Below are 27,092 nucleotides of genomic sequence, written 5' to 3' on the forward strand. Positions count from 1 at the left end.
CCAAGGATCGAGTCCCACGTCAGGCTCCATGCATGGAGCATGCCTCTCTCTCTGCCTGTGTCTCTGCCTTTCTCTGTATCTCTCATTAATAAATAAATAAAATCTTTTAAAAAATTGATCTTACATGAAAATTATTTTCAATTTCAAATTTTATGACCTGCTATCACACATATATGAATGGAATAAAGATTTTTTTAGAAAATGTCTTAAAAATTTTAACTCTAGTGACTTTTTAAAGAAGGTACTTGTGGATATGTTTCACCAAATGAAAGATAAAAGAGCTATGAAAGATGAACATATAGGAATGCCTGGGTGGCTCAGAGGTTGAGCATCTGCCTTCGGCTCAGGTTGTGATCCCGGGGTCCTGGGATCAAGTCCCACATCAGGCTCCCTACATGGAGCCAGCTTCTCCCTCAGCCTATGTCTCTGCCTTCTCTCTCTGTGTCTCTCATGAATAAATAAATAAAATTTTTTTTTTTAAGATTTATTTATTCATTCATTCAGAGAGAGCGAAGAGAGAGGCAGAGACACAGGTGGAGAGAGAAGCAGGCTCCATGCAGGGAGCCCGATGTGGGACTCGATCCTGGGTTTCCAGGATCGCACCCCAGGCTGCAGGCAGCGCTAAACCGCTGTGCCACCGTGGCTGCCCTAAATAAATAAAATCTTAAAGAAAAAAAAAAAAGGGGGGGCAGCCTGAGTGGCTTGGTGGTTTAGTGCCGCCTTCAGGCCAGGGCCTGATTCTGGAGACCGGGGATGGAGTCCCATGTTGGGCTCCTTGGGTGGAGCCTGCTTCTCCCTCTGCCTGTGTCTCTGCCTCTCACTCTCTCTCTGTCTCATGAATAAATGAGTAAAATCTTTAAAAAAGATAAAAATAAATTTAAAAAAAAGAAAGATGAAGATATGGAGCCTAGGAATCAGAGGATCTAGTCAAGAAAAATGCTCTGCAGCAGTTCTAGGGAGCAAACAGTACTCACTGAGGCAGGGGATGAAATGAAGTGCCTGAAAAAAAAGGAACTGTCAGACTAAATGGGGGAAGAACTAACAATTGGTATATATAGAAAATCAAGCAAATGAAAAAAAAAAAAGGCAATTTTAACTCCACAAAAAAATTAAAAAGTAATTTAATTATATCCCAATTGTCAACTCTGCAGTGAATAACTTTCACATAGTAATATAAATAGCAATTTATTTATTTATTAAATTTATTTATTTATTTATTTATGATAGTCACACAGAGAGAGAGAGAGAGAGAGAGAGGCAGAGACACAGGCAGAGGAAGAAGCAGGCTCCATGCACCGGGAGCCTGACGTGGGATTGGATCTCGGGTCTCCAGGATTGCGCCCTGGGCCAAAGGCAGGCGCTAAACCACTGGGCCACCCAGGGATCCCTATAAATAGCGATTTAAACATTGAGTATTGATCTACCTAAAAATGGTAGAAAAGGGAGCAAGGTACTGTCACAAGAGAGCTAAAGCCTCCTCTGTTACAATAGGGAGCCAACAGATAGTGTCTAGAATGATAAATCAAGCAAGAGTAGTATAGCATATAGTAGTGTAAGTAGTAGTAGTATAGTACTTATGCTTATAGTAGTATAAGCATAAGTAGTATAGTACTTATGCTTATAGTAGTATAAGGAAAAAATATATATAATATATATATATTATATATATAGGCATATATATATAGGCATATATATATTATATATATATATATATATATATTTTTTTTTTTTTTTTTTTTTTTTTTTTTTCCTTAGAGAGTGGGAGTGAGAGCGAGACAGCATGAACAGGGGCAGGGTAGGAGCAGAGGGAGAAAGAGAAGGAATCCTAAGCAGACTTCTCACTCAGAGTGGAGCCCGACACAGGGCTTGATTTCCTGACCCTGAGATCATAACCTGAGCCAAAATCAAGAGTTAGACACTTAACCAACTGTGCCACCCAGGGGTCCTGAAGCATGTTTTAAAAATAAATAGCTAATGGGGAACCTAGCTGGCTCAGTCAGTGGAGCATGTGACTCTTGATCTTGGGGTCATGGGTTCAAGACCCACATTAGACTCAGGGATTACTGAAAAAAATAAGAGCTAAGAGAAAAAAAAAAAATAATAGCTAAGAGAACTGAAAATGTAGCAAGGGAGCTATACCAGGGAATGTGGAAAGGCTATTCTCTTGCTAATAAATGAATTCTATAGTACTAAGTAGGTATGTGTTTTTAGAAAGAATAAGTTTTAAGAGACCAACTCTCCTCTTCCCTAATGTCCACAATCTCCTGGAGCTCTAACTAGTGAGGGCGCTAGGTACCATGCACTGTCCCTGGTTTCATATTGCTTTATGTACACTTGTGTACATCAATGCAGTTCATATAGGTATGTAGTATTACATCATACAAACTCTCCTTATGTGCTGGGCATAGGAAGTTTCTCCACTTTCATCATTATGAATAGCTACAAACAGAATCCAGATCAGACTTTTTGTTCCAAGTTCACACAGTCATCACTTGATTGGGATAGAAGAGATTCTATGGTCATGTGGCCCAGGACACAACCTTGCAAAAAGATAGCCCAACCCCAGTGACGCAGCTCCAGTGACAAGGGGCTTTTTACCTTCTAAGGCAGGCCTTTCCATCTCTGATAAGCTCTCTTAGGAAATTCTTAGGTTAAGTTGAAATCTCTGACTGACTGATATTCTCTGTATTTGTCTTTCCATTTCTAGGTTAAACCTCCTGCTTGTTGTTCCAACTGTGCCTCACTTGGCTTGCACCAGACCCTACACCATTCTGATCCAATTGATCTATGCCTGCGAGTAGTCAGACTATACACAGAGGGGGATGGACTCTTTCTTTGGTTCAGACCTGATGCTTCTCTCTTTAAGTAGGTTCCACACCCAACAAAGAGCTTGAATTCACTACCCTGAGATCAAGACCTGAGCTGAGATCAAGAGTAGATGCTCAATCAATTGAGCTGCCCATGCACGACCCCCCATGCTACTTTTAACCTGGCCCCAGAATGCATTCCTTGGAAGGGTTAGGAGAGTGGGCTGTGAGCTGTGTCACCCCAATCCCTCACTGGTGTCCTGGACATACAGGCTTTTGCCTGGCCATGGGCAGTTAGATTTGGGGCCCTTGGTATCAAAGGGAAAAGCTCGGTGGTTACTCCTGTCAAATATCCCCTTTCTGGAGGTGACTCTTCATTTCCTCTAAAATGGTGGCCAAGATCACAGGATGCTAGAGCTGAATCCGGTCACACTGTCTCATTTTACATGTGGGGAAACTAGCCAGAAGGATTTGGTAACTTCCCACAAGCCTGAGATACCTGTCATGTGTTGGCCTGCACCTGATCAGATAGAGGCAGATATAGGTCCTCAAGGAGCAGGATTCCTGGTTCACAAATGGCTCAGGGTGGCCCTGTTAGCACCAGCCTAATAGGCAGACTGGACAGAGCTCCAGGAGACAATGAGGGCCAGGACTGTGGTCTAAACATATGACTTTCTTCAAGGGTAAGCCTCACTCAACACCTCTGGTCAATGCCTTTCCAGCTAATTTTCTCATACTATATGACCACTGCACAGTGCGCTTTCCACTGATCTGGGCTCCAGGGCATAGAAGAGCAGTTCTGGGCTTCTGCCTCCTGTGCCACTTTCTCAAACCCCTTTCATGTGCATTCCAGTCCCACCTCTGCTCTAACTGAGCCTTCCTCTCCTGGGATGCTCTTTCTGGACATGAGCATCCAAGTCAGGAGCAGCAGTTGTGTGGTCTACAGAAGCCTGGTGGGGGTGGGGGGCCACTAGCTCCCCGCAAGGATACTCTATGCCTTCCTGGCACCAGTTCTTCCCTTGGCAATTTTCATGGCGCATTACAGGCCTGAGACTTTCGTTGAGCCCAAATTTCAGGAAAGCACCCTGTGAAGAGGCAGCTATTCCCTAGACCCCCCGAATATAAAGAAGGGGTCCCTTGTTTAGCTCAAAAGGAAAAATCAGAACATGTTTCACCTGTAAGCTGAGCTAGCATAAGCTAAGCCTCTGGAACCCCAGGCAGCAACAGGGAGCCCAGTCTTGCCCAAGAAAAACTTCTGATTATCCCAGGTCAGGCCATAGCCAATTCTGACCTACGCCTGAAGCAACACAGGAGTAGTGTACCTAAGGAAAGCAGCAAAGGAGAAGCCTGGGCCTATGCCCCTCATCTCACCTTAAGTACTGCAGAGATCTTCCTTTGGACCTGGGTGTGATTTCTGGAGATAAGTGGGGAGGATGGAGGGGCAGCAGAATCCAGTGGGTAAATGTCTGGGATTTCCTGAGTGGGGAGCTGAACCTCCTGGGTACTCACTGACCTGCTTCTATTGGTCACCCAGCAGATAGGGTGGTTAGAAAGGAGACACTTAGGACAAGAGAACGAAAGTGTAGCCCCAACACGCTGCTGCTCAGAGAACAGGCCTCGGGCCATTGACTGCCCAGTTCAAGATTCAGGGGCTGAATCTTCCTGGTCCTGATTCTGCAGGGGCTTCAACACCAGTCCAGGGGTCAGGTGGCTTCCAGCCCCTCGCTCACGGGCATGTTGATATGGGCACTCAGCAGGGGTGCGCTCTGGCCTTCACGAAGCACCAGCACCTATAGAGGAAGTGCCTATGGCAGTAGGAGCAGGCCGCTTTTACTCCCTGCTCCCTGCAAACACCAAGCTTGGCCTGGTCTGCACTGTTCCCAGTCACAGGCCACCAGGGCTCTGTCAGAGGGGATGGGGAGGTTGTAGACCCCAACATGACCTGGAAGCCACCTAAGGGCCATGCCCACCTCACTCTCACTGTCCTCCCCATGTAGTACCAGTGGGCGACCTACCTTGATAATGTCTGAGATGCCCTTGTCACTGAGACTCTCTACAAAGGTCTCCAGGGGGTAGTTGAGTCCTGGCACCAGCAAGGGGACCTAAGTTTGGGGACAAAGAGGTAGGAAATCAGTCTTCGTGCCTGGACAGTGTTTGGCAGATTCCAGAGCACTCTCATGCCTGCTTTAGAGGCTGCAATAAAAAAAAAAAAAAAGAAGAAGCTGCAATCAGTGTACCCTAGCAGGGTGGGCAGGGCTGACAGGCCCATTCACAGAGCATACAGATTCATTGAGGGGAGTAGACATTCTAGGACCCCATATATGTCCAGGATTAAACCCAGAACTCCTGACTCCCAACCAAGTCCCAGGGTCTTTCTCAGTTTCTGGTCTTCCCAACTTAGGATCAAATCTGGACCTGGGGGGAAACAAGTCCTTCTCTGTGGAAAATTCTCCTCAGGGCAGAAGGAAGCTCCACTCCCAACACAGGCATGGCTGCGAGGTAGGATGGACTCTGGGATCCCGGCACCAACAGCCTTCTAAGAGGGACAAGGTCTGTGTGGCTCCCTGAGACCTCTCTCAGGCTAGGAGAAAAGCAGCTGAGGCAGGTCGTGTGCATTCTCCCCAGAGGTCCTTGCCGTGTGCCAGCCACCTGCCAGGTCCCTCACCGCTGATCTGTTCTGGCTCTGTGGGCACATCACAGAGACCAGACCCTGGCCTGGTCTTTCTCACCCCATGTCTCAGTGAAGTGGGCCCAGTACCTTGAAGAAGGCCCGGGGCAGGGCGTAGAGCACCTCGTTGTACAGGAAGCAGACCAGTAGCCCCAGGATGGGTCGGGCTGTTGAGGTGTTCTGCAGGTGAAGTGTGAGCTTAAAGGTGGGGCCCAGGCCCTGAACCTGTGGAGAAAGTGGGGTGGGTAGAGAAAGCCCTTAGGACCAACAGACCTAGCCACTGAGTCCAATGTGTCCTGGCCCTGTCCTCCAGCTCTCTCATCAATGTCCTCACAACACCCTCTTCCAACGGCTCTAATGCACTACCCTGCTCCTCAAAAGGCCCCTTGGGAGCACAGAAAGCTGGCTCCTATTTGTACAGGGATCAGCAAAGGCCCAGAGAGGGGTTAGGAGCTAGATGCAGGTCACTCAGCAAGTTGGTCAGAGGCAAAGCTGGCTGGGGATTTAAGCCACAACTCCCACCTATGGCCTCACCACTGTCCCCGCCATTCTTTTTGCAGGCTCTGCCCCCTGCTTACTCTCGTCCTATGGTGGTCACAGTGACTTCATTTTCCTCCCTCCTAGCCATACTTAGTCTGCAGCCTCTTCCTGTCTCTTATCTATCCACTTCCTTTAGGGAAAGAGAAATCGGAAACCCCATTGGGTCAGACAGCATACCTCCGGGACCCATTTAGTGCTGGCCAGAGCCCAGATGACCTTGTGGTCACTTGTGTCTGAGGAGCAGGGGCTCCTCTTCCTGTGCAAGTCTCAGGACTTCCCTTCCCTATACCAGGCAGTCCTAACACCTCAGGCTGCCTGGAGTTACTGAGTGAATAGCTTTCTTCCTTGTACCATAGCTGTCAGAGTCCCTCCAGTCCTGGGAAGAAGGAGGTGTGCACAGCAAGTGCACAAGAAGAGGCAGCACAACAGAGAGGAGAGCACCTTCTTGAAGGAAGACAGAGACTTGGTCTCTGGGCTTAGGGGAGATGAGAAGTGGGCACAAGGCCTAGTGGACTCAGAATTGGCTCTGGGGCTGAGGGGCTCCTATTCACCCTTGACCTCTGCCCTCTTGGCCTTGAGGTAGCCTGATTGCCCTGCACACCTGGAAGCTTACCACAGCGTGCAGCTTGAGGGGCTCACGAGCCGTCACAGACACAGGGTTCAGGCTAGACTCGAGGGCCTGCACATAGGCACGGGCAGCCCGGAGGCGCAACAGGTAGAGGTCAGTCTGGAAAGTCCGGTGCATGGCTGAGGAGAGGGGCACAAAGAGGGCAGGTGCTGGAGGTAAAGGAATGTAGGAGGGGGCAGAGGCGGGGGAGAGGGGTGTCCTACATGGGTGGCTTGTCAGACATGCAAGACGAAGGCAAGGTCTGAGAGGGTAGGGGATGTGGGGAAACAGAACACGGAGAAGCAGTAGCCCAACCTGCCAGTAACACTGGATTCTGTGGCACACACGCGGCTACCTCCTTCCTGGTCTCCTAACACTGTGCTACCCGCACAGTCCCAGTCTCCTGGTTGGCTCCTTTGATTCTGCCTTAAGGGCCGGTGTTCCCTGGAGTCTTGTCCTCCATCCTCCTCCTTTGGACAGTCTATGTCCTGCCACAGACTGTGAGCACCCCAGTGAGGAGCAACTTGGAAGCTCCTGAGGGTGAGGACTCATTGCTTCCAAGTGTGCCCCCACTCAGGGCCCAGCCCATGTCCACTCACAACACTGTGCACTGCATCTCCAGCAGCTTGACACTTGGGCCTGCCTCCTGCTTCTCGTTGCCTTATAGTCACCTCCCCCTGGACGTCCCATCAACACCTCCAGCTCAGCGCTGAGGAAGCCCATCTCACCTCCCTGCCTCCGCCACTGCATCCCCTCCACTTGGTGACCCAGGTTCTGCCCTATTGGCTGAGGTCTGCCAAGGTCTGAGGACTGTTCCTCAAAGCCATTGCCAGAGCCTGCTCCACCTTCATTCCTGCTGGGACTCTCTGTTCCAGACTCAGCATACTGGTTTGCCAGCCTGCTCTTGCTCTTTTACTTGTGTGCGGAGGCTTCTGCCACCCAGAAGTTTGATATCTTTATGTTACCCCATCTATTAATCTTTCCTTTTTTGCCCTGGTACTTTTACAACTTATTTTTAACTTACCCAGAATTAATGTTTGTGCTTGGTTTGAAGTAGAGTACTAAGTATTTTTCCAGAAGCGAGTTGTCCTAATTATGCTTTTTTGGACTTTCTCTCCTTTTCCCACTAATCTAAAATGGTATCTTTAACATATACTGACCTTCCACAGAGATGAGGGTCTGTTTTTGGACTTTCTAAATGTGCCCCGATTGGTGTCAGTTCCTGTAGTTGGAGCACAGCTGCCAATTCCTACAGCTGCATAGTTCATTCTCCTGATTGGCTAAGTCACCTTGTTCCTAATCCTCACCCCCACCTGCAAATTTTACTTAGATCTACTCTTAGAATCAACTGGTCAAGTCCTCAAAATAAACCCTATTGGGATTTTCCCTGTAATGTTGTTATCTTCCTAGATTAATTTCAGAAGCTGCTAATTAATCAACAGCTTGGAAAGTCTCATCATTCATCATTCATCATTCAGGTGGTCTTTTATGTCCTGGACAGCAGTTCTGGAACTTTCTTTCTGGAACTTTCTTTGATATTTTCTTGTTAGGTTTATTTCTAGGGATTTTGTTGCTATTGTGAAAGGAAATTCTGCATTATATTTTCTGACTGGTTATTCTTGGTATGTATATACCAAGTAATTGATTTTTGTATATTTTATATTTGGTCACCTTACAGAACTTCCTAATTATTTTTCAAATGTTTCAATTGCTTCTGTTGGGATTCTCTAGGCTCTAAGAGCTGCTAGCTCTTTTATCCTCCAATTTATCGTTTAAAAGTATAAACAAGGTCACTTTCGAAGACAGAGCTGGTTGAGTTACTGTATTTTTAACATCTTTCCCAGCCCCCACTATCTAGAATCAATCAAACATCTATGTATTCCAGGCCCTTTTGGAACCAGCTTTCACCTACCCTGCCAGCCTCTGCTCTGCCACCCGGCCTTCTTGCACAGCACCTATGACCACATGGTGGATGTTGCTTGAATCCGGGTAGGGTCCTATGCCTCCACTCACACCTCTGCCTGAATCTCCCTTCCCTACCCCTTTCTGCTGGTGGACTTATAATCATCTCAGGGCGAAGTCCAATGTCACCTCCCTCTGAAGCTTCTCCCAGGCTCCTATGCCAACTTCCTCATTCCTATGAGCCTCACTAGAGACCTCTTTACAGAGACCTCTTCTACACCTGTCATGCAACATGAAGTTAGCAAGGTAGACTGAGCTCCTCAGGTAAGGCCTAACCTATTTCAAGGCACCTGGCACAAGGCCTGGCATAATCGCAGGTACTGAACGAATGGAAGAATGAGTGAAAAGCAAGAAACACTGAATAGGAAAAAGAAGAACGCTGGTCCAATTCTACTTCTCTTGTGAGAGTTCCAGCATCTAGAAGCAACTGTTCTCTCCTCTGCATTCAAAGTACACCTGCCCTCACCTACAGCATCTTCCACCTTGAGGCAGAGTGGACCTCCTCGGCAGTCTCTGGACTTCCAGAGGCAGGACACCTGCTTGGCTACCCAGGTCACCCAGTGCTTAGAGCACTGAGGTGGGTTCATCAGTGCTCTGAAGCAGGATCACTCAGTTCTTGCTGCTTCGGAGCAACTGAGAAGGAAGAGGAAGGACCTGGTCTGAGTCTCACCGGTGCCAGCCTCCCGCTCTCGCAGTGTCTGGTCCACATAAAGCCGGGTCTTCCGCGGCACGTTGAGTTTCATGGCCTGGGCTGGTGGGGGGCCTGCCTCACCTCTTGCTTCCACAAATACTGCTGTACGCTTCAGGATCTTGATAATCAAGCCACCGCCTAGGGAAGTAGACAGACAGAAACAGATCTGCTCAGTTCTGCTCAACATTCCTGGTCTTTCCTCCACAAACGTTCTGCTTTAGATAGAGCCATTTCTGTCCATCTCTGTATTCCTGCCAAGATTCTGGATTTCTAGAAGGATTACAGTGTTTTTTTGTTTTTGTGGGTTTTTTTTTTTTTAAGCTTTTATCTTTCTATCCATGAGAGACACATAGAGAGGGGCAGAGACATAGGCAGAGGGAGAAGCTGGCTCCATGCAGGGAGCCCAATGTGGGACTCGACCCTGGGACTCCAGGATCATGCCCTGAGCCAAAGACAGAGGCTCTACAGCTGAGCCACCCAGGCATCCCTGTTTTTATTTTATTTTATTTTATTTATTTACTTATTTGACAGGGAAAGAGAGAGTGCACAAGCAGGAGGAGCAGCAGGCAGAGACAGAGGGAGAAGCAGGGTCCCCGCTGAGCAGGGAGCCTGAGATGGGGCTCGATCCCAGGACTCTGGGATCATGACCTGAGCCAAAGGTAGATACTTAACAGACTGAGCCACCTAGGCATCCCTATCTTAACAATGTCCTACCATTCATTTACTCATTCATTAGCAGTTACTTATTGACTGTGATGTTCCCTGCATTATGGCAGGTACTGAGGAGACTGGGAGAACTGGAGACACTGGCCATATGACGCTATCAAATTGCTGATGAGCTAGCTCCAGACAGGATGTGTGTCTGTAGGCCTTGCTTTCCAAACCCAGGCCTGCCTGTGCTTCACATCCACTATTCCTTCCCAGGATCTGTGTCACCTTCGCACCTAATTCTAAAACCCTTGCCAGGTCCGAGTCCGCTCACCTCGTGTAGTCATGATGAGAGTGTTATCTTCCCGTCCATAGCGGCCAAAGCAAAGGCTGGTTACCACATCCTAGAATGGAAACACCAGAGTTTAAAGAGGAAAATATCTTGGAGAGTAAGATAGGTGGAGTGATAAGGTTGTGAGACCCCAGATATAATAATAGAGACATGAGGTAAGACCAGGCCAATGCTGCCTCCAAAATATTCCCCTTATTTCTCATCTCCCTTCTAACGTCACTGCCATGGCCACGGTTCTAGACTAAATGTCCCAGGCTTCTGGGGGCAGTTTTCTAAAAGGCCCCCAGCCTAGTGTTTCTTCCCAGTCCATCCTTCACACTGATGCCTTTCAAAAATACAAAAATGATCATGTCTATTTTCTGCCAAAAATTTTCCAATGGCTTTCGTCCGTCGTGTTAGAACAATTCAAGGCCTTTCACATCTGACTTCAACCTGCCTTTTCTGTTTTCCTCTACCATCCCCTAATGGTCACCCCACTTGTCTTCCAACAGCCTGTAGGTGTCTGTGTAATATACTCTGAACTTTCTGTTTTCTTTTTCTTTTTTTTTAATTTTTATTTATTTATGATAGTCACACAGAGAGAGAGAGAGAGAGGCAGAGACACAGGCAGAGGGAGAAGCAGGCTCCATGCACCGGGAGCCCGACGTGGGATTCGATCCCGGGTCTCCAGGATCGCGCCCCGGGCCAAAGGCGCCAAACCGCTGCGTCACCCAGGGATCCCAACTTTCTGTTTTCTGTTGCTGGTTGCAACCCATTAAATTAATAACTCAAACTTAGTGCTTGAGAAACTCTGGTCCAAACTTATCAAGCCACCTGGATTCCTTAATCAAGAATATTTGTGCCTAAAAAAAAAAAAAAAAAAAAAAAAAAGAATATTTGTGCCTCTCAGCCTTTGCTCATGTGTTTCTGGTCTGGAATGTTCTTCCCCCATGTAGCCGCTTGGCAAACTGTTCCAGGGCCCAGCAGAATTCTCATTTGCTTTGGGAAATGACTCGTGAATTCTACCATTTATCCTTCACCACCACCCCCAGTCACCACTCTGTGCTTTGTCAGTATTTTGCTCTGCTTTAGTCTCACTTATATTTGAATTAGCTATGTCACTGGCTGGCTGTCACCTTACATTATAAATATAAATGACCAAACGTTTAACTGGAAGACAGTATCATCTAGATTTTTAAAAATCCATCTGTGGCATGCCTGGGTGGCTCAGTCAGTTAAGCATCTGCCTTCAGCTCAGGTCATGATCTCAGGGTCCTGGGATTGAGTCCTGTGTCAGGCTCCCTGCTCAGTGGGGAGTCAGCTTCTCCCTCTCCCTCTGCCTACTTGCCCACCCTGCCCGTTGTGCTCGTGTTTGCGCGTGCTCTCTCAAATAAATAAAATCTTGAAAAAAAAAAAAAATCAGAAGTCAAGGTCACCAGGGGTGGCATCAGGAGAGGCAGCTGAGGGGGCCCCAGAGGGGGCAAAGAGGAGTCAGCAGCTCACCGGGGTGCGGATGACATTGAGCAGGGCCTTGTCATGGTAAATGTGGACTTCTCCATTGGCCAGCCCAGCCATGACGGCCTGCAGGCTCCGAGAACGCTGCTCCAGGAGGTTCATGGTCAGGATAGCTGCAGGCATCTGCACTGTCCACAGCTTCTTACCCTGGGAGGGAAGAGCTTCTTACACCGGGAGGGTCAGGGCACAGCGTGGAAAGACGGGGTAGCTGGAGTTGCAGGGAAAGGGACACCAGAAGGAACAGTTTGCTAAGGGGGACCAGGGAGACATATGTGGAGGGGGTTGGGGATGATGCTTGCCCGGAAGCCACACCTTGTGAGTGAAGCCATGCAGGGTGTCTTGATTGCTGCCCACCACCAGGACCTTGTGTACCCGGACAAGACCCACAGGCTGGGCACTCAGCTCGATGCAGTACTTGGGGCGCTTGGAGTCTCTGTGGAATAAAGACACACTCTCCAAGCCCCAGAGAAACCCTCTTTACTTCCCTCGCTGACCGTCCTCTTTCTAAGCCCCACAGACTATCCTGGAAGGAAGCTTTGGCCCAAAAGTCGACGACTGTAGTATTATTTCCACATTTACCACTTAGCCCCTGTGTGACCTTGGATAACATGAAGTGTGTTTTCTTTCCGTCTCCCTGCTGCCTTTACTACAGTGATTTGTGTGATCACCTGGCATTGAACAGTTTACAGTGCATGTAACTTAGGCTAGATAAAGTGCTAGCAGTCTGAGGCAATTCAGGAATTTATCAGAAATGCATGAGAGGTCTGCTCTGTGTAAATGCACTGTTTTCAGTTTCCTGGCTTCTGAATCTTAGCTTCTCTTATCTAGAAAGAAGAGATAATTCCTGCCTACCAATCACAGGCTATGGCTCCCTTTCTTCATTACCAAGTCTGCTGATTATATCCCATCTGATGACCCATCTGAGAGCCTCCCTCTGGTCTCTGGGCCTCCTTCCAATCTACTCTCCACTTAGCAGAGTAATCTCTTAAAAATATAAATGTTTCATATCATTCTTCTGATTAAAACCCTGTAATAGTTTTCAAATCTAAAATCCTTATCATGTCCTAACAGGTCATGCATTAGCCAGGCCTGGTTCCCACATGCCTCTTTCTGCCCTCCTCCTTTCCCATCAAGCTTGAGGGGCACATGTCAGTGGCATTCCCATCTTGAATTTGCTCAAGTTTTCTCTGCCTACAACACTTCTTCCCCACTTTTCAAACAACTAGCTATTTCTTAACCTTCGACATTATCTCTACAGACAGGGATTTTCACTGATTACCCTGGACCTATTATTTTTCCCCATTGAGCTTGTATTTTTTTCCTCCAAAGCATGCAGGGACTATGTTTATATCATTTATCAACATATCAACATATCCCTGATACCTTATATAATGCTTAATACATAGCACGTATTAAGTGCTCAAAGAGATTTCTTGAATTAGATGAATGTTGTAAGGAATATCAACCTAATGCGTAAATAAGTGTCACATACTTATAAAGCCATACAGCAAATGAAAGGCTATTTTTACTTCTTCCCATCTCTGGCTGCACTGCTCATGTGTTACAGCCACCCTGCTCAGTCTCGCACTTTGCCAGTCCCCATCACACAGCTTCCAGATGTCCCCCTACGCATGTGAGCTCAGCCTTCTCTATGAAATTCCCACCTCTTTCCATTCCCGAATACCAGCCCCAAAACCCCTGTTCCTCCTGGCCCCAGAGACCCTGGATGTGGCATATACCTTCTCAGGATGTAGATGTTTCCATTGCGGCAGGCAGCAGCAAGCCGGAACTCTACATCAAACTGGCCAGAAACCTCCAGGAAGACAGGGACGCTGGGCAGGCTCATCTGCAAAGGAGAGGCTCAAACATCCCAATTTTTCTGGCACCCGCATCCTTCTTACCTTGAAGTAACTCCTCTGAGTTGCTTCCTTGTCCAAATTTCCAATCTCCTCACTCACTCACACCCGGTCCTAGTTTAAACTTGTAACGTTTTTTTCGAGGGAAACTCAGAAATATGTAGCAAGAGCCTTTATGTCTATCCCCTTTGACTAAACTATGCCGCTTCTAGGTATACATCCTTTTTTAAAAAAAAGATTTTATTTATTCATTTGAGAGAGAAAGAGAGTATAAGTAGGGTGAAGGGGCAGAGGAAGAGGGAGAAGCAGGCTCTCTGATGAGCAGGGAGCATGATGCAGGGCCTGATTCCCTGGGATCATAACCTGAGCTGAAGGTAGACACTTAACCAAATAAGCCACCCAGGTGGCCCTCTAGGAATGCATCCTAAATAATTATTAAGATGAACACACACAGATGTTTGGGCAAGGAAGTTTGCTGTAGCGATGCTGATAATAATGAAAACTGAAAACAACTTAACTATACCCTAGGTGACAAGATAAATAAATCATGGTATATTTATATAATGAATATTGTGTAGCCTTTAAAAAGGCTTATGTGGGGGAGCTAGGTTGGCTCAGTTGGTGAAGCTTGTGACTCCTGATCTTGGAGTCATAAGTTTGAGTCTCACATTGGGTGTAGAGATTGCTTAAAAAAATGAACTTTATAAAGTTAAAAAAAAAAAAAAAAAGGCTGGGGGCACTTTGGTGGCTCAACTGGTTAAGCATCTGACTCCTGGTTTTGGCTTAGGTCAGGATCTCAAGATTGTGAGATTGAGACCCACGTCGGGCTCCATGCTGAGTGTGGAGTCTGCTTAAGATTGTCTCTTTCCAAAAAAAAAAAAAAAAAAAGGAATAAAAAGATTGTCTCTTTCCCTCTGTCCCTTCCCTGATCGTGCTCTCTTAAGAAAAAAAAAAAAAGGCTGAACAGTTTTATGCAGATATGGACAGACATCAATGAGCTACTACTATGTAAAAGGAGCAGGCTACATGATCCTATATCACTAAGCCATTTTTGTGAAAAATTTATTTATAAGTTATATATCTGTGTCTCAGTATGAAAATTCTGGGAAGACATGCCAAACTTTAATAGTAGACAGTGTGGGTGGTGGTATTTTTTGGACATATATTTTTTTCTTTATGCTTATCTACATTTTGTAAGTTTTTTTCTACAATGTGTATTACCAGGAACTAGGGGCAGGAGGTACGGGGGAACAGAGGGAGGGAATGTAGCCTGGGCCTTAGCTGTGTCCAGGCCCCACACTGACCTTGGCCAAAATGGTGAAGGCCTCTGGGTCCAGCACCAGGAGCTCCTTGTTCTCAGTGCCCAGCACCAGGCAGGACACAGCATCCTCATCAGCCAGATTCTTCTTTAAGGTGGTCATGGTGGTGATGACTGTCTGCAGGAGGACTTCAGGAGTCACCCAGGGGGATCCCCAACACCATCCCCACAGACAGCCCAAGGATACCAAAGGAGGGGAGAAAGAGGGTGAGGGAGGACAAAGAATGTCAGAGATGTGACAAAAGTGTTCACTGCAACAAACCTAACTTTCTAAAAAAGAGGCTTGTTTAAGACAATTAAAAATCTCCATTTGATCAAAAACCATGTAGTCATTTTAAAAATCACATTTTAATGTCTTTTTTAAAAAGATTTTATTTATTTATTCATGAGAGACACAGAGAGAGAGGCGGAGACAAAAATCACATTTTATTTTTATTTTTTTTTTATTTTTTTTATTTATTTATGATAGTCACACAGAGAGAGAGAGAGAAGCAGAGACACAGGCAGAGGGAGAAGCAGGCTCCATGCACCGGGAGCCCGACGTGGGATTCGATCCCGGGTCTCCAGGATCGCGCCCTGGGCCAAAGGCAGGCGCCAAACCACTGCGCCACCCAGGGATCCCCAAAAATCACATTTTAAAAGATTCAATGACAAGGAGAACACCTCTAATGTATTAAAAGAAAAAATTTTAAAAATTTTTTAAAAAAGAGAAAAAATAGGTAAAATGTTACATTAGAACAATCCTGGTTTAAAAAATATCTGGATAAAAAAACATTCTGGAAAGGTTAAACTCATAAATACAAAAACTGGTTATCTCTGGACAATGAAATCACAGGTGATGTTAATATATCTTCATTGTGAACTTCTAGAATTTCTACAGTGGGCACATGTTCCTTTTGTGATTGTGATTGGAGAGAATACAAAACAGGATGATCCCCTTTTTAGAAATTTCTCCTATAAAAATAATGTAGCAGGACGAAAATGTTTCTTTGGATAAAACTGCTCATTGTGTGATAATCTTTAAGACTAAAAAAGAGGAATCACTCTTCAATGCCTAGTCGAAAGAGAAAGGTTACAGAAACGTGGATAGTAATGGCTCCCAATTATATAACCATGACATATATATCTTGGAAAGATTTCCTCCCTCCTATAAACTGCATCTTTTAAGCAATAATTAATTCACTTGATGATTTTGTAAGTACTTAAAGATATTGGTAACTGTGGATTTGAGTTGCGGATCGTCAGGAAAGAATAGCATTGGTCTCCAGTTAGCCAAAAGCCAAGGCATGCTCGGGTCCAGGAATTTGGCGTAACTGGCTTCACCAGGAAGTAGAGGGTTCCCATGAAGCTTGCTAAAACACAGACAGAGGCTCTGGGACTGGACTGAGGGCCAGCCTCTAGCCAGTAACCAACAGAGTTTAATGAACAGGTTCACTAATAAAACCATTATAATTATAACTAAGAAAAATTTGAAGTGAATAAAAGGGATGAAAGGGATAAATACATTCAGATCCAATGTATCTGAATAGTTACATAAATTATAAATGAAATAATTAAGAATGAAATAATTAAGGGACCATTAAGAATGGAGTTCTTAAAGACTATTTAAATACTCAAAATATAGTATCACGTACTCAGGGGAAGAAAATATAAAGCATGTTTACGAAGAAAATGTACCAAAATGCTAAGAAAGAGTACCTTTGTGTAGTGAGAATAGTCATTTATATTTCTCCTTTACACTACTATTTATTCTCTAATGAAAATATTTTATCTTTACTCTTGAGACAATAAAAATTACATAAAGTTATATAACTATATATCAATTCAGCACTGCCACTGTTAACTGGAAACATAGAAGGCTCTACAGCTTTTGACCATAAATGTATGGCACAGGCTGGAAAGGAAACTGCAAAGTGAAACTAGTCAGATTTGGTTGTAAACTTTACCAGTGATGTTACATTGTCTTTAAAAAAAAAATTGTCGGGGATCCCTGGGTGGCGCAGCGGTTTGGCGCCTGCCCTTGGCCCAGGGCGCAATCCTGGAGACCCGGGATCGAGTCCCACATCGGGCTCCCGGTGCATGGAGCCTGCTTCTCCCTCTGCCTGTGTCTCTGCCTCTCTCTCTCTCTCTGTGTGTGTGACTATCATAAATAAATTTAAAAAAAAAATTAAAAAAAAAAATTGTCCAGGACAGCCCGGGGGGCTCAGCGGTTTAGCACCACCTTCGGCCCAGGGCCTGATCCTGGAGACTGGGGATTGAGTCCCACGTCAGGCTCCCTGCATGGAGCCTGCTTCTCCCTCTGCCTGTGTCTCTGCCTCTCTCTCTGTGTCTCTCATGAATAAATGAATAAAATCTTTAAAAAAATTTTTCCATATTTTTTACAGGGAAATAAAGAGAGAAGGGGCATTACCTGCCGCTTGATGGACTTGGACTTGTGTTGGCTCACAAATGCCTCCATTTCACTCAGCTCCAGCTGTAAAAACCTGCACACACAGAGAACTGGCATCTGCATGCCCTGGGTCTACTTCCCTCCAGTGCCACTCCTGAGCTACTGCCTTCCCCCTGGAGCTTCCAGAACCCTGGCCCGCCACAGGCCCTTACCTGAGTGACTGTACAGATAAAGGCACCTCTGCCTTCTCCCTGAAAGGAGAGGGGTACCATGGTAGATTTAGTGGAGGAATAGGGTGCTGGGGGTCAAATGGAGAAAGAACACTGGGATGAAGGGGAGTTAAGCAAGGGATGAAGGGCATATGGGGGAAGTGGGCTCTCACCGGATGCCTTCCAGCATCTCCTTCAGTGTCAAGGGGTCAATCCGGTCCTAGGACAGCAAGGAAAAAAGCTAAGCCTGTGAGCTCCCGAGTCAGGCAGGGAACGAGGATGGATCAGGTGGCCGCCATTTTTGTCTTCTGATTCCCATCCCCAACATCACTCACCTCCTTGACCTGGTTCCAAAGATCTTGTTCCAGGGGGTTTGGAGGCAACTGGGGCAGGGTGAACTTGAAGTAGGGCTTAAGATTCTTATATACATACACACAAGGGCCTGAGGCGAGCGCTAGAGCTGGTGTCCGGGGCTCGTGCTGCTCCATGAGGAAGGTGGCTGCAGCAGCTGGCAGTGCAGGTAACGGACTTTCAGTTAGAACCGTGGGTCCTTTGAGCACCTTCAGGCGGGGATGCTGCCCACTGGGGCCAAGGTCCCCCACCACCAGCTGTAGAAAGAGGCTGGCTTATTCCAAGCTCAAGGTCCAAAGACCCCTCCACTGACTCTCTTCTTGGGCTTAGCATTTTTGCCAGTGCACATTCATCCATTCCCACACCAGTGCATCAAGTAGAGGGCGAGAAGACTTTGCAAATAAGGCTTGCAAGCTGTGTGACCTTGGGAAGGCTGATTAAACTTCCTAAGCTCAGTTTTCCCACATGCAAAATGGGAATATCCACCTCATGACACTTGTAGTGAAAATCAAATGAGGTGATGAATTATGGAGCCTGGCGAGTGCTAGTGAGGAGTAGGTGGCAGATGATGTTTTCACTATTCATTCAGTAAACACTTCTTCAGAGTCTGCTCAATGCCAGGCACTATTCTAGATAGTGGACAGTGGGTGAAGTCTGGGGGTGCTAGAAACTCCTATCTGGGCCTGAGGCCTGGCTTCCAAATGGGAACAAAGCTAAGGAAGCACAAGCATGTCTGCAGAGCAGGATGTGCTCTGCAGACAGGAAAATCAAGCTTTCAGTCTCTCTTCCACTCTCTAATCCCTCCTCCACTGTGGCCACCATGCAAGCTCATTTTCCATGTGAGGTTTTTTTTTTTGTTGTTTTTGTTTTTAAGATTTTATTTATTCATGAGAGACACAGGCTGAGGGAGAAGCAGGCTCCATGCAGGGAGCCCAATGTGGGACTATATCCCAGATCCTGGGATCATACCCTGGGCCAAAGGCAGACGCTCAACCGCGGAGTCCCCCAGGCATCCTTCCCATGTGAGGTTTTCAAGGCCTCTCTGATCTGGTTTCCAGTTTGTTTTCCATCACCTCCCACCCCTGCTATGCTCCAGCCAGAGTGGGGGCTGCCATAGAACATCTGGATTCTGAGAATGTACAGTGTGCCCAGAGCCACACCAGGAACTACATTCATCCTTTCATTTAATCCTTCAACAGTTTATGAGGTAAGTACTAGTATTAGCCCCATTTCACAGATGGGGAAGCTGTGGCTCAGAAATGTTAGGTAAAAGTCACTCAAGGAAGTGGTAGAGCTAGGACTGGAATCTAGGTTTGTCTGAACCCAAGCCAGTGTCTTAACTACTATCATATATATATGACATATTATATATGATATATATATCTTAAGATTTTATTTATTTATTTATTCACGAGAGACAGAGACATAGGCACAGGGAGAAGCAGGCTCCATGTGGAGAACCCAATGTGGGACTGGATCCCCGGGCCCAGGATCATGCCCTGAGCCAAAGGCAGATGCTCAACCACTGAGCCACCCAGGCATCCCACTACTATTTTATATTGACTTTCACTTTCTAACTCCAAATTTACTCTTTCCAAATATGCTATATACTTCCAAGCCTCTGTGCCTCCACTTGTGCTGTTCCCTGTGCCTGGAATGTCCTCCCCCTTCTGTCTTCCATTCCTTCTTGATACATTTCACTCATCCTTCAATACCCAGTTTGCACGTTACTGCCTCCTGGTAACTCCAGGTAGATTTCACTATTCTCTTCCTGCTGCTCCCAAAATACTTTCCATATATTCAATTTTAGCATCCACTCATTAGCTCCACAACTATTTACTGAGTACCTAATTTGTGCCAGGCACTGAGCAGATGCTGGGAATCAACAAAGCTAGGCATTAAAAAAGTTATTACACAAAAGCATCTCACATTTCACGTGTTATTGAGGCTGTGATTTCTTTATCTTTCACTGCTATAAACCCAGCGCCAAGCACACAGTATTCTGTTAGTATCATGGGCAAATTAAAGCCAGTGTCTGTATCTCCTCCTGACTATGTACTGATTCATTTCTTAGTGTCTGCACAATGCCTGACACACAGTAGGGGTTCACTATACACTTGTCAAATTGCAGAATGCTTTATGGACAGGAATTTGGAGGCAAAAGTCTGCCAAATTCTGCTGAACTTTCCATAGAGAGTATGATTCCTGGGGCACCCAGGTGCCCCAGTGGTTGGGCGTCTGCCTTTGGCTCAGGTCAGGATCATGGGATGGAGTTCCGCATCAGGCTCCCAGCAGGGAGCCACTTTTCCCTCTGCCCATGTCTATACCTCTCTCTGTGTGCCTCTCATGAATAAATGAATAAAATCTTTAAAAAAAGTGATATCATTCCATAGCTATCTTCTTTTTTTTTTTAAGATTTTATTTATTTATTTATGAGAGACACAGAGTGAGAGAGAGAGAGAGAGAGAGAGAGAGAGGCAGAGACATAGGCAGAGGGAGAAGCAGGCTCCATGCAAGGAGCCCGACGTGGGACTTGATCCTGGGTCTCTAGGATCACGCCCCGGGCTGAAGGCGGCGCTAAACTGCTGAGCCACCCGGGCTGCCCCAGACCTATCCTCTAATGGACCAAATAGCATGCCCACTGTGGGTTCATTTCCCATGGCTGAGCAACAGTGGAACACATAACCGGGAATGCGACAGACCCAGGTATGCCACTTTTTACAAATTTACTAAGCTTACTCATCCTCTCTGAATCTATTTTCCAATTAATAAATTGGGAATAAATAATATCTATGTATATGAAAATCCTCAAAGAGGGTCTAGCCCAGAAATGGATACTCAAAAAAAAAAAAAAAAAAAAAAAGAAATGGATACTCAATATAAGTTAACCTTCTTTAAGCCCAAAATATTTCTCAATCTTTTAAAAACCTGTACCTTTAATTTTTAAATTAATCCATTTATATTTTATTTCTCTTTGTTTTATTTACTTATTTTTAGAGATTTTATTTATTTATTCATGAGAGACACAGAGAGAGAGAGAGAGGCAGACATAGGCAGAGGGAGAAGCAGGCTCCATGCAGGTAGCCCGATGTGGGACTCGATCCCAGGACTCCAGGATCACGCTTTGAGCTGAAGGTAGACACGCAGCCACTGAGCCACCCAGGCGTCCCATCTCTTTATGTTTTATTTATTTATTTTTCTCTATGTTTTAAATTAAACTTAAAATTCAACATTTTTATTATGGAAAGTTTTAGTCAGATACAAAAGCAGAGAGACTCACATAATGAACCCCCAAATATCTGCCATCCAACTTCAACAATTATTGCTTCATGGCCAATATTAAAATCTGTGCCCTTTTAAAAAACATAAAACTTCCACTTCCCTCCCTTTTACTTTCTCTCCAGGTTTCAATGCCCTACCCCCAACTAAGAGATGTACCCTTCCAACAAGAAATTACAAATTAACAAAATTAAGAGGCTTTGTCTTAGTAGAACCCCCAGCAGCATTTCATTCTGCTTTACTTTCTGCAGTCTGTATTATGAAATCAACAGGTTCTCTTCACCATCCACGTAAAAATAAAATTTGACACTAAATGTACTTTTTCAGGGTACACATGAGTTCTAGATTATGCTGAGCTCCTTTGAAGCCAACAGGAAATCTCACTTCTGATACTACCTGGCATCTTGGTTCTTTCTGCAGGGGTGATAGGCTTACCTTGTACTCCCCATCCCCGTGCAAATCTGCCAGCGCTGGAAAACACAAAAAGGCCATGAGCCAGGGATTCACAATCCTTGAGACTTCGCTACAGAACCATTATTAGCCTCCATCTCCCCAGCAGGGGTTCCCGGTCCCAGAGACTCACCTAGGCAAGAGGAAAAGGTGTGGATGTTGGCCATGGGGTCGTAGTGTGCGTCCAGCCATTTCGAACTGGCCTCACTGCTGGAGAGAGAAGGGGAAAAGATGGGAGCTGAGTCCCAAGCGAGGGGAAGAGCGCTCTGCAGGAGCTAGTCTCTGGGAGGGAAGTGTGTAGGGACCTCTGAAATGGGGGTACAGACGTCTGGGGCCAAGTCCAGGCTCCATCACAGGCTCACCGAGGGACCTCGAATCATTCACATGCGCACGTCCATTCACTCTGCGTTTCAGTTTCCCTATTTGATTTGCGCCTCAGTTTCCCTAAGATTCCTTCAAGGACGCCAGCGCTTTCTGAGAACCTAGGAGCCCAGATCCCGGGGCCCAAGACCCCTTCTCTACATTTGTAAGAAAGGAGGTCTCGAAAATCCCCGGGCTTCACCTCTCAGCTCTGCCGCTGTCGGAATCCGACGAAGACGCAGCAGCCATCTTCTCAGGCGTCACCTTGGCAACCGGCTGCGGCCAGCCGCCGCGCAACGTTGAAAAGTGCTCGGGCTCTGGAAGAGCGCGTACAAAGGTTCCGGGCGCTCAGCTTTCCGGCCCCGGGGTTACCCAGCAGAATATGCTGGCCTGTTAGTTGGGTTCCTGCCTGCTGAGGCGCAGTTCCTCATCCCAACTTGTATGATTTATTTTTTGCTCCTTCCCAGCCGGAACTTGGCTTTGCAATTTCTGGATTATTGGCAGGACCCTCTGGCCTGGAGAGCAGCCTTTCAGTGTTTCTGAGCAGTGAAACTGACTCCACTACACCCTCCTCCTCCTCATGGTTAATCCGGTTGAAAAGGGGCTATGTTCTTCTAGAGGGCTGTGCTCAGAGAAACAAAACACAGTGTTAAGATATTAAATCCTAGGATTGACTGAAATTGAGTTTCCAGTTTTTAGGTTCCTGGAATATTTTTAAATACAGGATAATGCGACAAAGGAGGACTGCAGAAAGCGAGCTATGCTCCTCCTCATGGCTGTGTATCATTTAGAAGTGTTATCAAAACCCTGTTGTGGAGGGGAACCTAAACTGACATTCTTCCCTTCCCCAGGCCTTGATCCCATTGCCCTGCTGGGAGCAAATGAGAAGCAAGGCAAAATCAAAGATTCACACAAATTCCAAAGATGGTAGTTGTTTCTAATGTTTATTTTTCTGGTTATAAAAGTAATGAAGAGCACTGGATTGGGAGAGGTTTTGAGTCCTGTAGCATCTAGACAGTCAGTTCTCAGAACTTCCATTCCCTTATCTGGGAAGCAGCATAAGGAGCCCGGCCTTGCCCACTCTTTCCAAGGGCAGTGCAGATCAAATGAGATAACACAGGAGAAGCACTCGGTAAACTGGCAAGTGCCGACAAACGGAAGGGGTTAGTGTCACCACCCTTGGCTGAGGTAGCACCAAGGTGTGAGCTCCTGCTCCTCCCCTAGCACACAAATGAAAGGGGGGTCACTTGCAGCCCTGGTTTGGTGGAGTTGTGGGAGGAGCTGCATAAATCTCTCAAGCCTGGTCGGATGAGGCCTCATTGGGGCACTTCCAGAACTGGGCATCGGCTGTGGCCAGCTGAGTGAGGACCTCCTCCAACTCGGGCCCATCCTCTGGGAAGCGCTCGGAGAAGGATCGGATGAGGCCAGCAGCAGAGGCCTCATACTCGAGAAGCTGTACTTCTGAGTCTGGAGAGGAGAAGGAAAAAAAAAACATCAGCAGGTAAAGGTCTTAATAGGAAGCAGATAATCACAATCATAATCATAGGAGCAGGTAGTCTTCCTGAGCTCTTATCATGTGCCAAAAATTGTGCTCAGTGTCTTCTTATCTAATTTAATCTCTACATTAACCTGATGAGGAAGGAAGCATTAAAGAGGGAGTATTCAACGAATTGTTGCATTCATTCATTCACTTAATAAGTGTATACTCTGGTGCCGTGTTAGGTTAAATAGACAGTCCTTGGCCTCCAGGAGCATACAGTCCAGCAATTGTTTCATCTCTGACTACTGTGGGACCTTGGACAAGTTTCACAACCTGTCCAAGCCTCATTTTCCTCACCTATAAAGTGGGGGTGAGCACAGGGCTTCTTCTTTCTTTTTTTATTTTTATTTTTTAAAAAAGATTTTATTTATTCATTCATGAGAGACACAGAGGGGGGGGGGGCAGAGACACAGGCAGAGGGAGAAGCAGGCCCCATGCAGGGAGCCCTACGTGGGATTCGATCCCAGGACACACCCTGGTCCAAAGGCAGGCACCAAACCACCGAGCCACCCAGGGATACCCAGGGCTTCTTCTTTCAAGAAGCTACAGTGATTAAATACAATAATGCATTGAATGAATGCTCAACAAGTGCTAGCTATCACTAGCATCATTATCTTGAGCACCCAGCAGAACTAAAGGGGCACCCATTTAACTCATGGGCTGTTCTGAGGGTCCCCTGAGTCCTCATGGGAAGCATTTCCCTCCGACATACTTTCACTGTTCCACCCACTCATAGAGCTTGTCATGCTTTGTGGCACTGTGGGGTGTATGTAGCTAAGAGCACAGGCTTTGGGTTCAGACAGCACATGTTTAAATCCTGGTTCTGCCACCCACTAACTGTTGACCGCAGGCAAATACACAGCCCCTCAGTGTCTCAGTTTCCAGTTGAAAAATGAAACAATAACTTCCCCATGGGGCTGTTGGGAGTTAATCCATTGAAAGTTTTTACCCAGTGACTGGCACATGGAAGTCCTCCAAAGTTACTCACCATCATCATCATCACCACCACCACCATGACCACCATCCCTTTGAAAATCCCACTTGGTCTTCAGGCTTAGTTTAACTACTTCCTCCCCAGATTCCCTCAAAGGTGAATGTGATCTTCCCTTCTCTAAGTGTTCAGACACCGTTTGGCTCCCTTGGGCGCTTATTAACACTCCCTGGGTGTGATCATTCCTCTCTAGGTCTTATTCCTAATGGACTGGTTGAGGCAGTCCTGAGTCTGATTCATCTCTCCATCCCCAAGAGGCACAACAGGCTGGACAATCAAAATGGTAATGTAATGAGCACTTACTCCGTGTCTGGCATGATTTGTCTATTACTCATCTGACATGCATTGAGCAGCTCCTGTGTCCCAGATTCTATGCTAGCTACTTGCTGGGGATGTGCTATTCCTGCTGACATGAAGTATGGCATATAGGAAAATAGTAGAGTGATAGTGCATGAAGGGATTGCTTTAGGTTGAGGGGTCAGGGACAGCCTCTCCCAGGAGGTGTCATTTAACAGAGACCAGAATGACAGGAAGGACCAACCACAGATTGTGTCCAGCAGAGGAAACAGTGAGTGCAAAGGCTATGGGAGTGGAGTGAGCTCAGGGGGTTGGAACGTAGAAAGGCCATGAGCCCCGGGAGCCAGTGAGCCAGGAAGAGGGGTCTCTGAGGCCTTCCAGGGGTCAGGGTCAAATCCCTTGAAGCCTCTGAAGTGCAGTGTAAAGAGTTGGAAATAAGCCTCTTAAATGTGTCTTCCTCACCAGGAGGAGTAATTATTTCATTTAACTTTCACAACTGCTTGTGACTATGGGAGTGAGGAGCACTCTTAATCCGACTCTAGGCTCCTCCAGTAAAGAGCTGTAAGCTCTGTGCCTCAGTTTTCTTAACTGCAAGATGTAAACTGTAACTACTTCATTGGCTTATGGTGAGGATTTATTTTTATTTTTTTGAAATATGCTCTATGCCCAGTGTGGTGCTTGAACTCATGACCCCAAGGTCAAGAGTCACATGCTCCACTGACTGAGCCTGTTAGCCATCCCTGGGATGAGGATTTAAAGGGTTAATCCATGGAAAGCAGTAAGAGCTTGAAGGAAGTACCCAATTCAGGTTTGCTACAGCATCAGCACACAATCAACACTGGCTTTATGGATGAAGACAAGGTCACAGAGCTGCTCTGAAGCTCACACTATGGTGCACTTCTGCTTAGGTGCCTCAGGTGACAGGAGTCAGGAAAGATGGATTAAGAGGTAAGAGGAAATGCAGCAGGATGCTGGGCCCCCAAGGGCCCCCAATACAATAGGTGCAAGTGTAGTGCAGACAGGGTCAAGGCTTTTGGAAACCGAATCATCACTTGAGAAGGAAGAGGGCCCATGGGCCTGCTGATCGTTCTCCTGGGCTCTGTGGAGTCATTGTCCCTTGGGTTCCACCAGCCCATTGGGTCCAATTCATGCCTGCCCCTCACCTCATCCCCAGGTAACGATAGGCCTGATTCTTTTTTTCTTTTCTTTTCTTTTTTTTTACAACAGGCCTGATTCTTCAGGATCATGCCTGGTTTCTCCAAGAGCCTGGGGTCTGTTTGTTCCACTAGCCCCTGCTCTGCTGACCTTCCACAAACCTCCAGTTGCTATCTTATAAGCAGCATAGCCCTGCATGTGTGGGGTGGTGGTGGTAGATGCCAAGGTTCAGACGTAGGGTTTGGCATGGGGAGGACTGGGTGAATGAGGGAAAGAGGCAGGAGTCACCTCAGGTAGCCTTGCCTGAACCCAGGGATGGGTTCCAGGCCTCCTTTTGTAAATCAAAGGGGGCTGGGGAGTCCATTACCTTCAAGGCGAGTGTTGGGCTGAACGATGAGCTTCCGAGACTCCTTGCGGAGCAGCACTGTGTCCCTGAGGGTGAGGAAGCACTCAGGGGATGCATCAGTGACCGCTGCATACCCCTCATACAGAGCCCGGCCTCCGGCCACATCTCCTGTGGACTTCAACACCTGTGGGAAGGCAAAAAGAATTAGTGCCTATGACGGGCAACTCCCTGCATCCATGGCGCTTTGCCAGCGGCCACAGCCAACTGTGCCCACCCTGGATGGTATCTGCTGTCTCATGGTATTACTGGAGATCAAGGGCTTGGCTCATAGTAAGTGTCCAGTAAAGTGAAGCTAATGTTTCTCATTTGGTTGTCTCATTTGAGCTGCAGACAGAGAAAGCATTATCGTCTTCCTCTTAAAAAAAAAAAAAAGCATATTACATATACAAAATATATAGAATATATATTAGGTTATAATACATAGGTTATAAAAAATGATACATTGATTATTTAAAAAAACAAGATGCAAAAAAAAAAAACCCAAGATGCCCATACAACCAGCACCCAGCTTAAGAGTTAGTTCCCTCCTTTTTTTTCAATTAAAAAAAAAAAAAAAAAAAAAGGGATGCCTGGGTGGCTCAGCGGTTGAGTGTCTGCTTTTGGCTCTGGGTATGATCCTGGAATCCCGGGATGGAGTTCCATGTCAGGCTTCCTACATGGAACCTGCTTCTCCTTCTGCCTATATCTCTGCCTCTCTCTGTGTGTCTCTCATGAATAAATAA

The 27,092-nt window shown here is 46.4% G+C and overlaps 2 protein-coding genes across 5 annotated transcripts in view; both read right to left on the reverse strand.

Annotated features, from left to right (window-relative positions):
- Window positions 1-1,914: 1,914 nt before the first annotated feature.
- On the reverse strand, window positions 1,915-22,309 carry BBS1 (Bardet-Biedl syndrome 1). 2 transcript variants are annotated; one of them, XM_041723250.1, is made up of 17 exons: window positions 22,184-22,309; window positions 21,755-21,831; window positions 21,607-21,641; window positions 17,877-18,149; window positions 17,715-17,761; window positions 17,545-17,583; window positions 17,354-17,426; window positions 14,930-15,061; window positions 13,509-13,615; window positions 12,082-12,202; window positions 11,758-11,916; window positions 10,258-10,327; window positions 9,255-9,413; window positions 6,629-6,762; window positions 5,566-5,700; window positions 4,823-4,909; window positions 1,915-4,597 (listed from the first exon to the last, which is right to left on the reverse strand). In XM_041723250.1, exons 1-17 carry the CDS (start codon window positions 22,228-22,230, stop codon window positions 4,511-4,513), a joined length of 1,782 nt encoding a protein of 593 aa, XP_041579184.1. In that variant the 5' UTR covers window positions 22,231-22,309; the 3' UTR covers window positions 1,915-4,510. The 2 variants fall into 2 exon arrangements, with proteins under 2 accessions (XP_041579184.1, XP_041579185.1); XM_041723251.1 differs by having other exon boundaries at window positions 21,755-21,828; window positions 22,184-22,238.
- A 602-nt stretch (window positions 22,310-22,911) lies between these two features.
- Window positions 22,912-27,092, reverse strand: part of DPP3 (dipeptidyl peptidase 3) — a 34,085-nt gene continuing 29,904 nt past the window's right edge. For all 3 annotated transcript variants that reach the window (XM_041722309.1, XM_041722311.1, XM_041722310.1), the window contains exons 17-18: window positions 26,332-26,494; window positions 22,912-23,448 (exon numbers count right to left, since the gene is read on the reverse strand). In XM_041722309.1, coding sequence (XP_041578243.1) covers window positions 23,276-23,448; window positions 26,332-26,494 — 336 coding nt within the window. In that variant the 3' untranslated portion in view covers window positions 22,912-23,275. The remainder of the gene's footprint in view (window positions 23,449-26,331; window positions 26,495-27,092) is intronic.

The sequence above is a fragment of the Vulpes lagopus genome, chromosome 11, assembly GCF_018345385.1.
Source record: "Vulpes lagopus strain Blue_001 chromosome 11, ASM1834538v1, whole genome shotgun sequence".
In the NCBI taxonomy this organism is placed as follows: Eukaryota; Metazoa; Chordata; class Mammalia; order Carnivora; family Canidae; genus Vulpes; species Vulpes lagopus.

Coding starts and splice junctions, on each gene's coding strand:
- BBS1 (XM_041723250.1), bottom strand. CDS start 22,230: ATGGCTGCTGCGTCTTCGTCGGATTCCGACAGCGGCAGAGCTGAGAG. Junction 9,414..10,257: donor TCTCATCATGACTACACGAG/GTGAGCGGACTC, acceptor CTACTTCCCTAG/GCGGTGGCTTGATTATCAAG. Junction 4,910..5,565: donor TGCCCCGGGCCTTCTTCAAG/GTACTGGGCCCA, acceptor CCCCAAACTTAG/GTCCCCTTGCTGGTGCCAGG.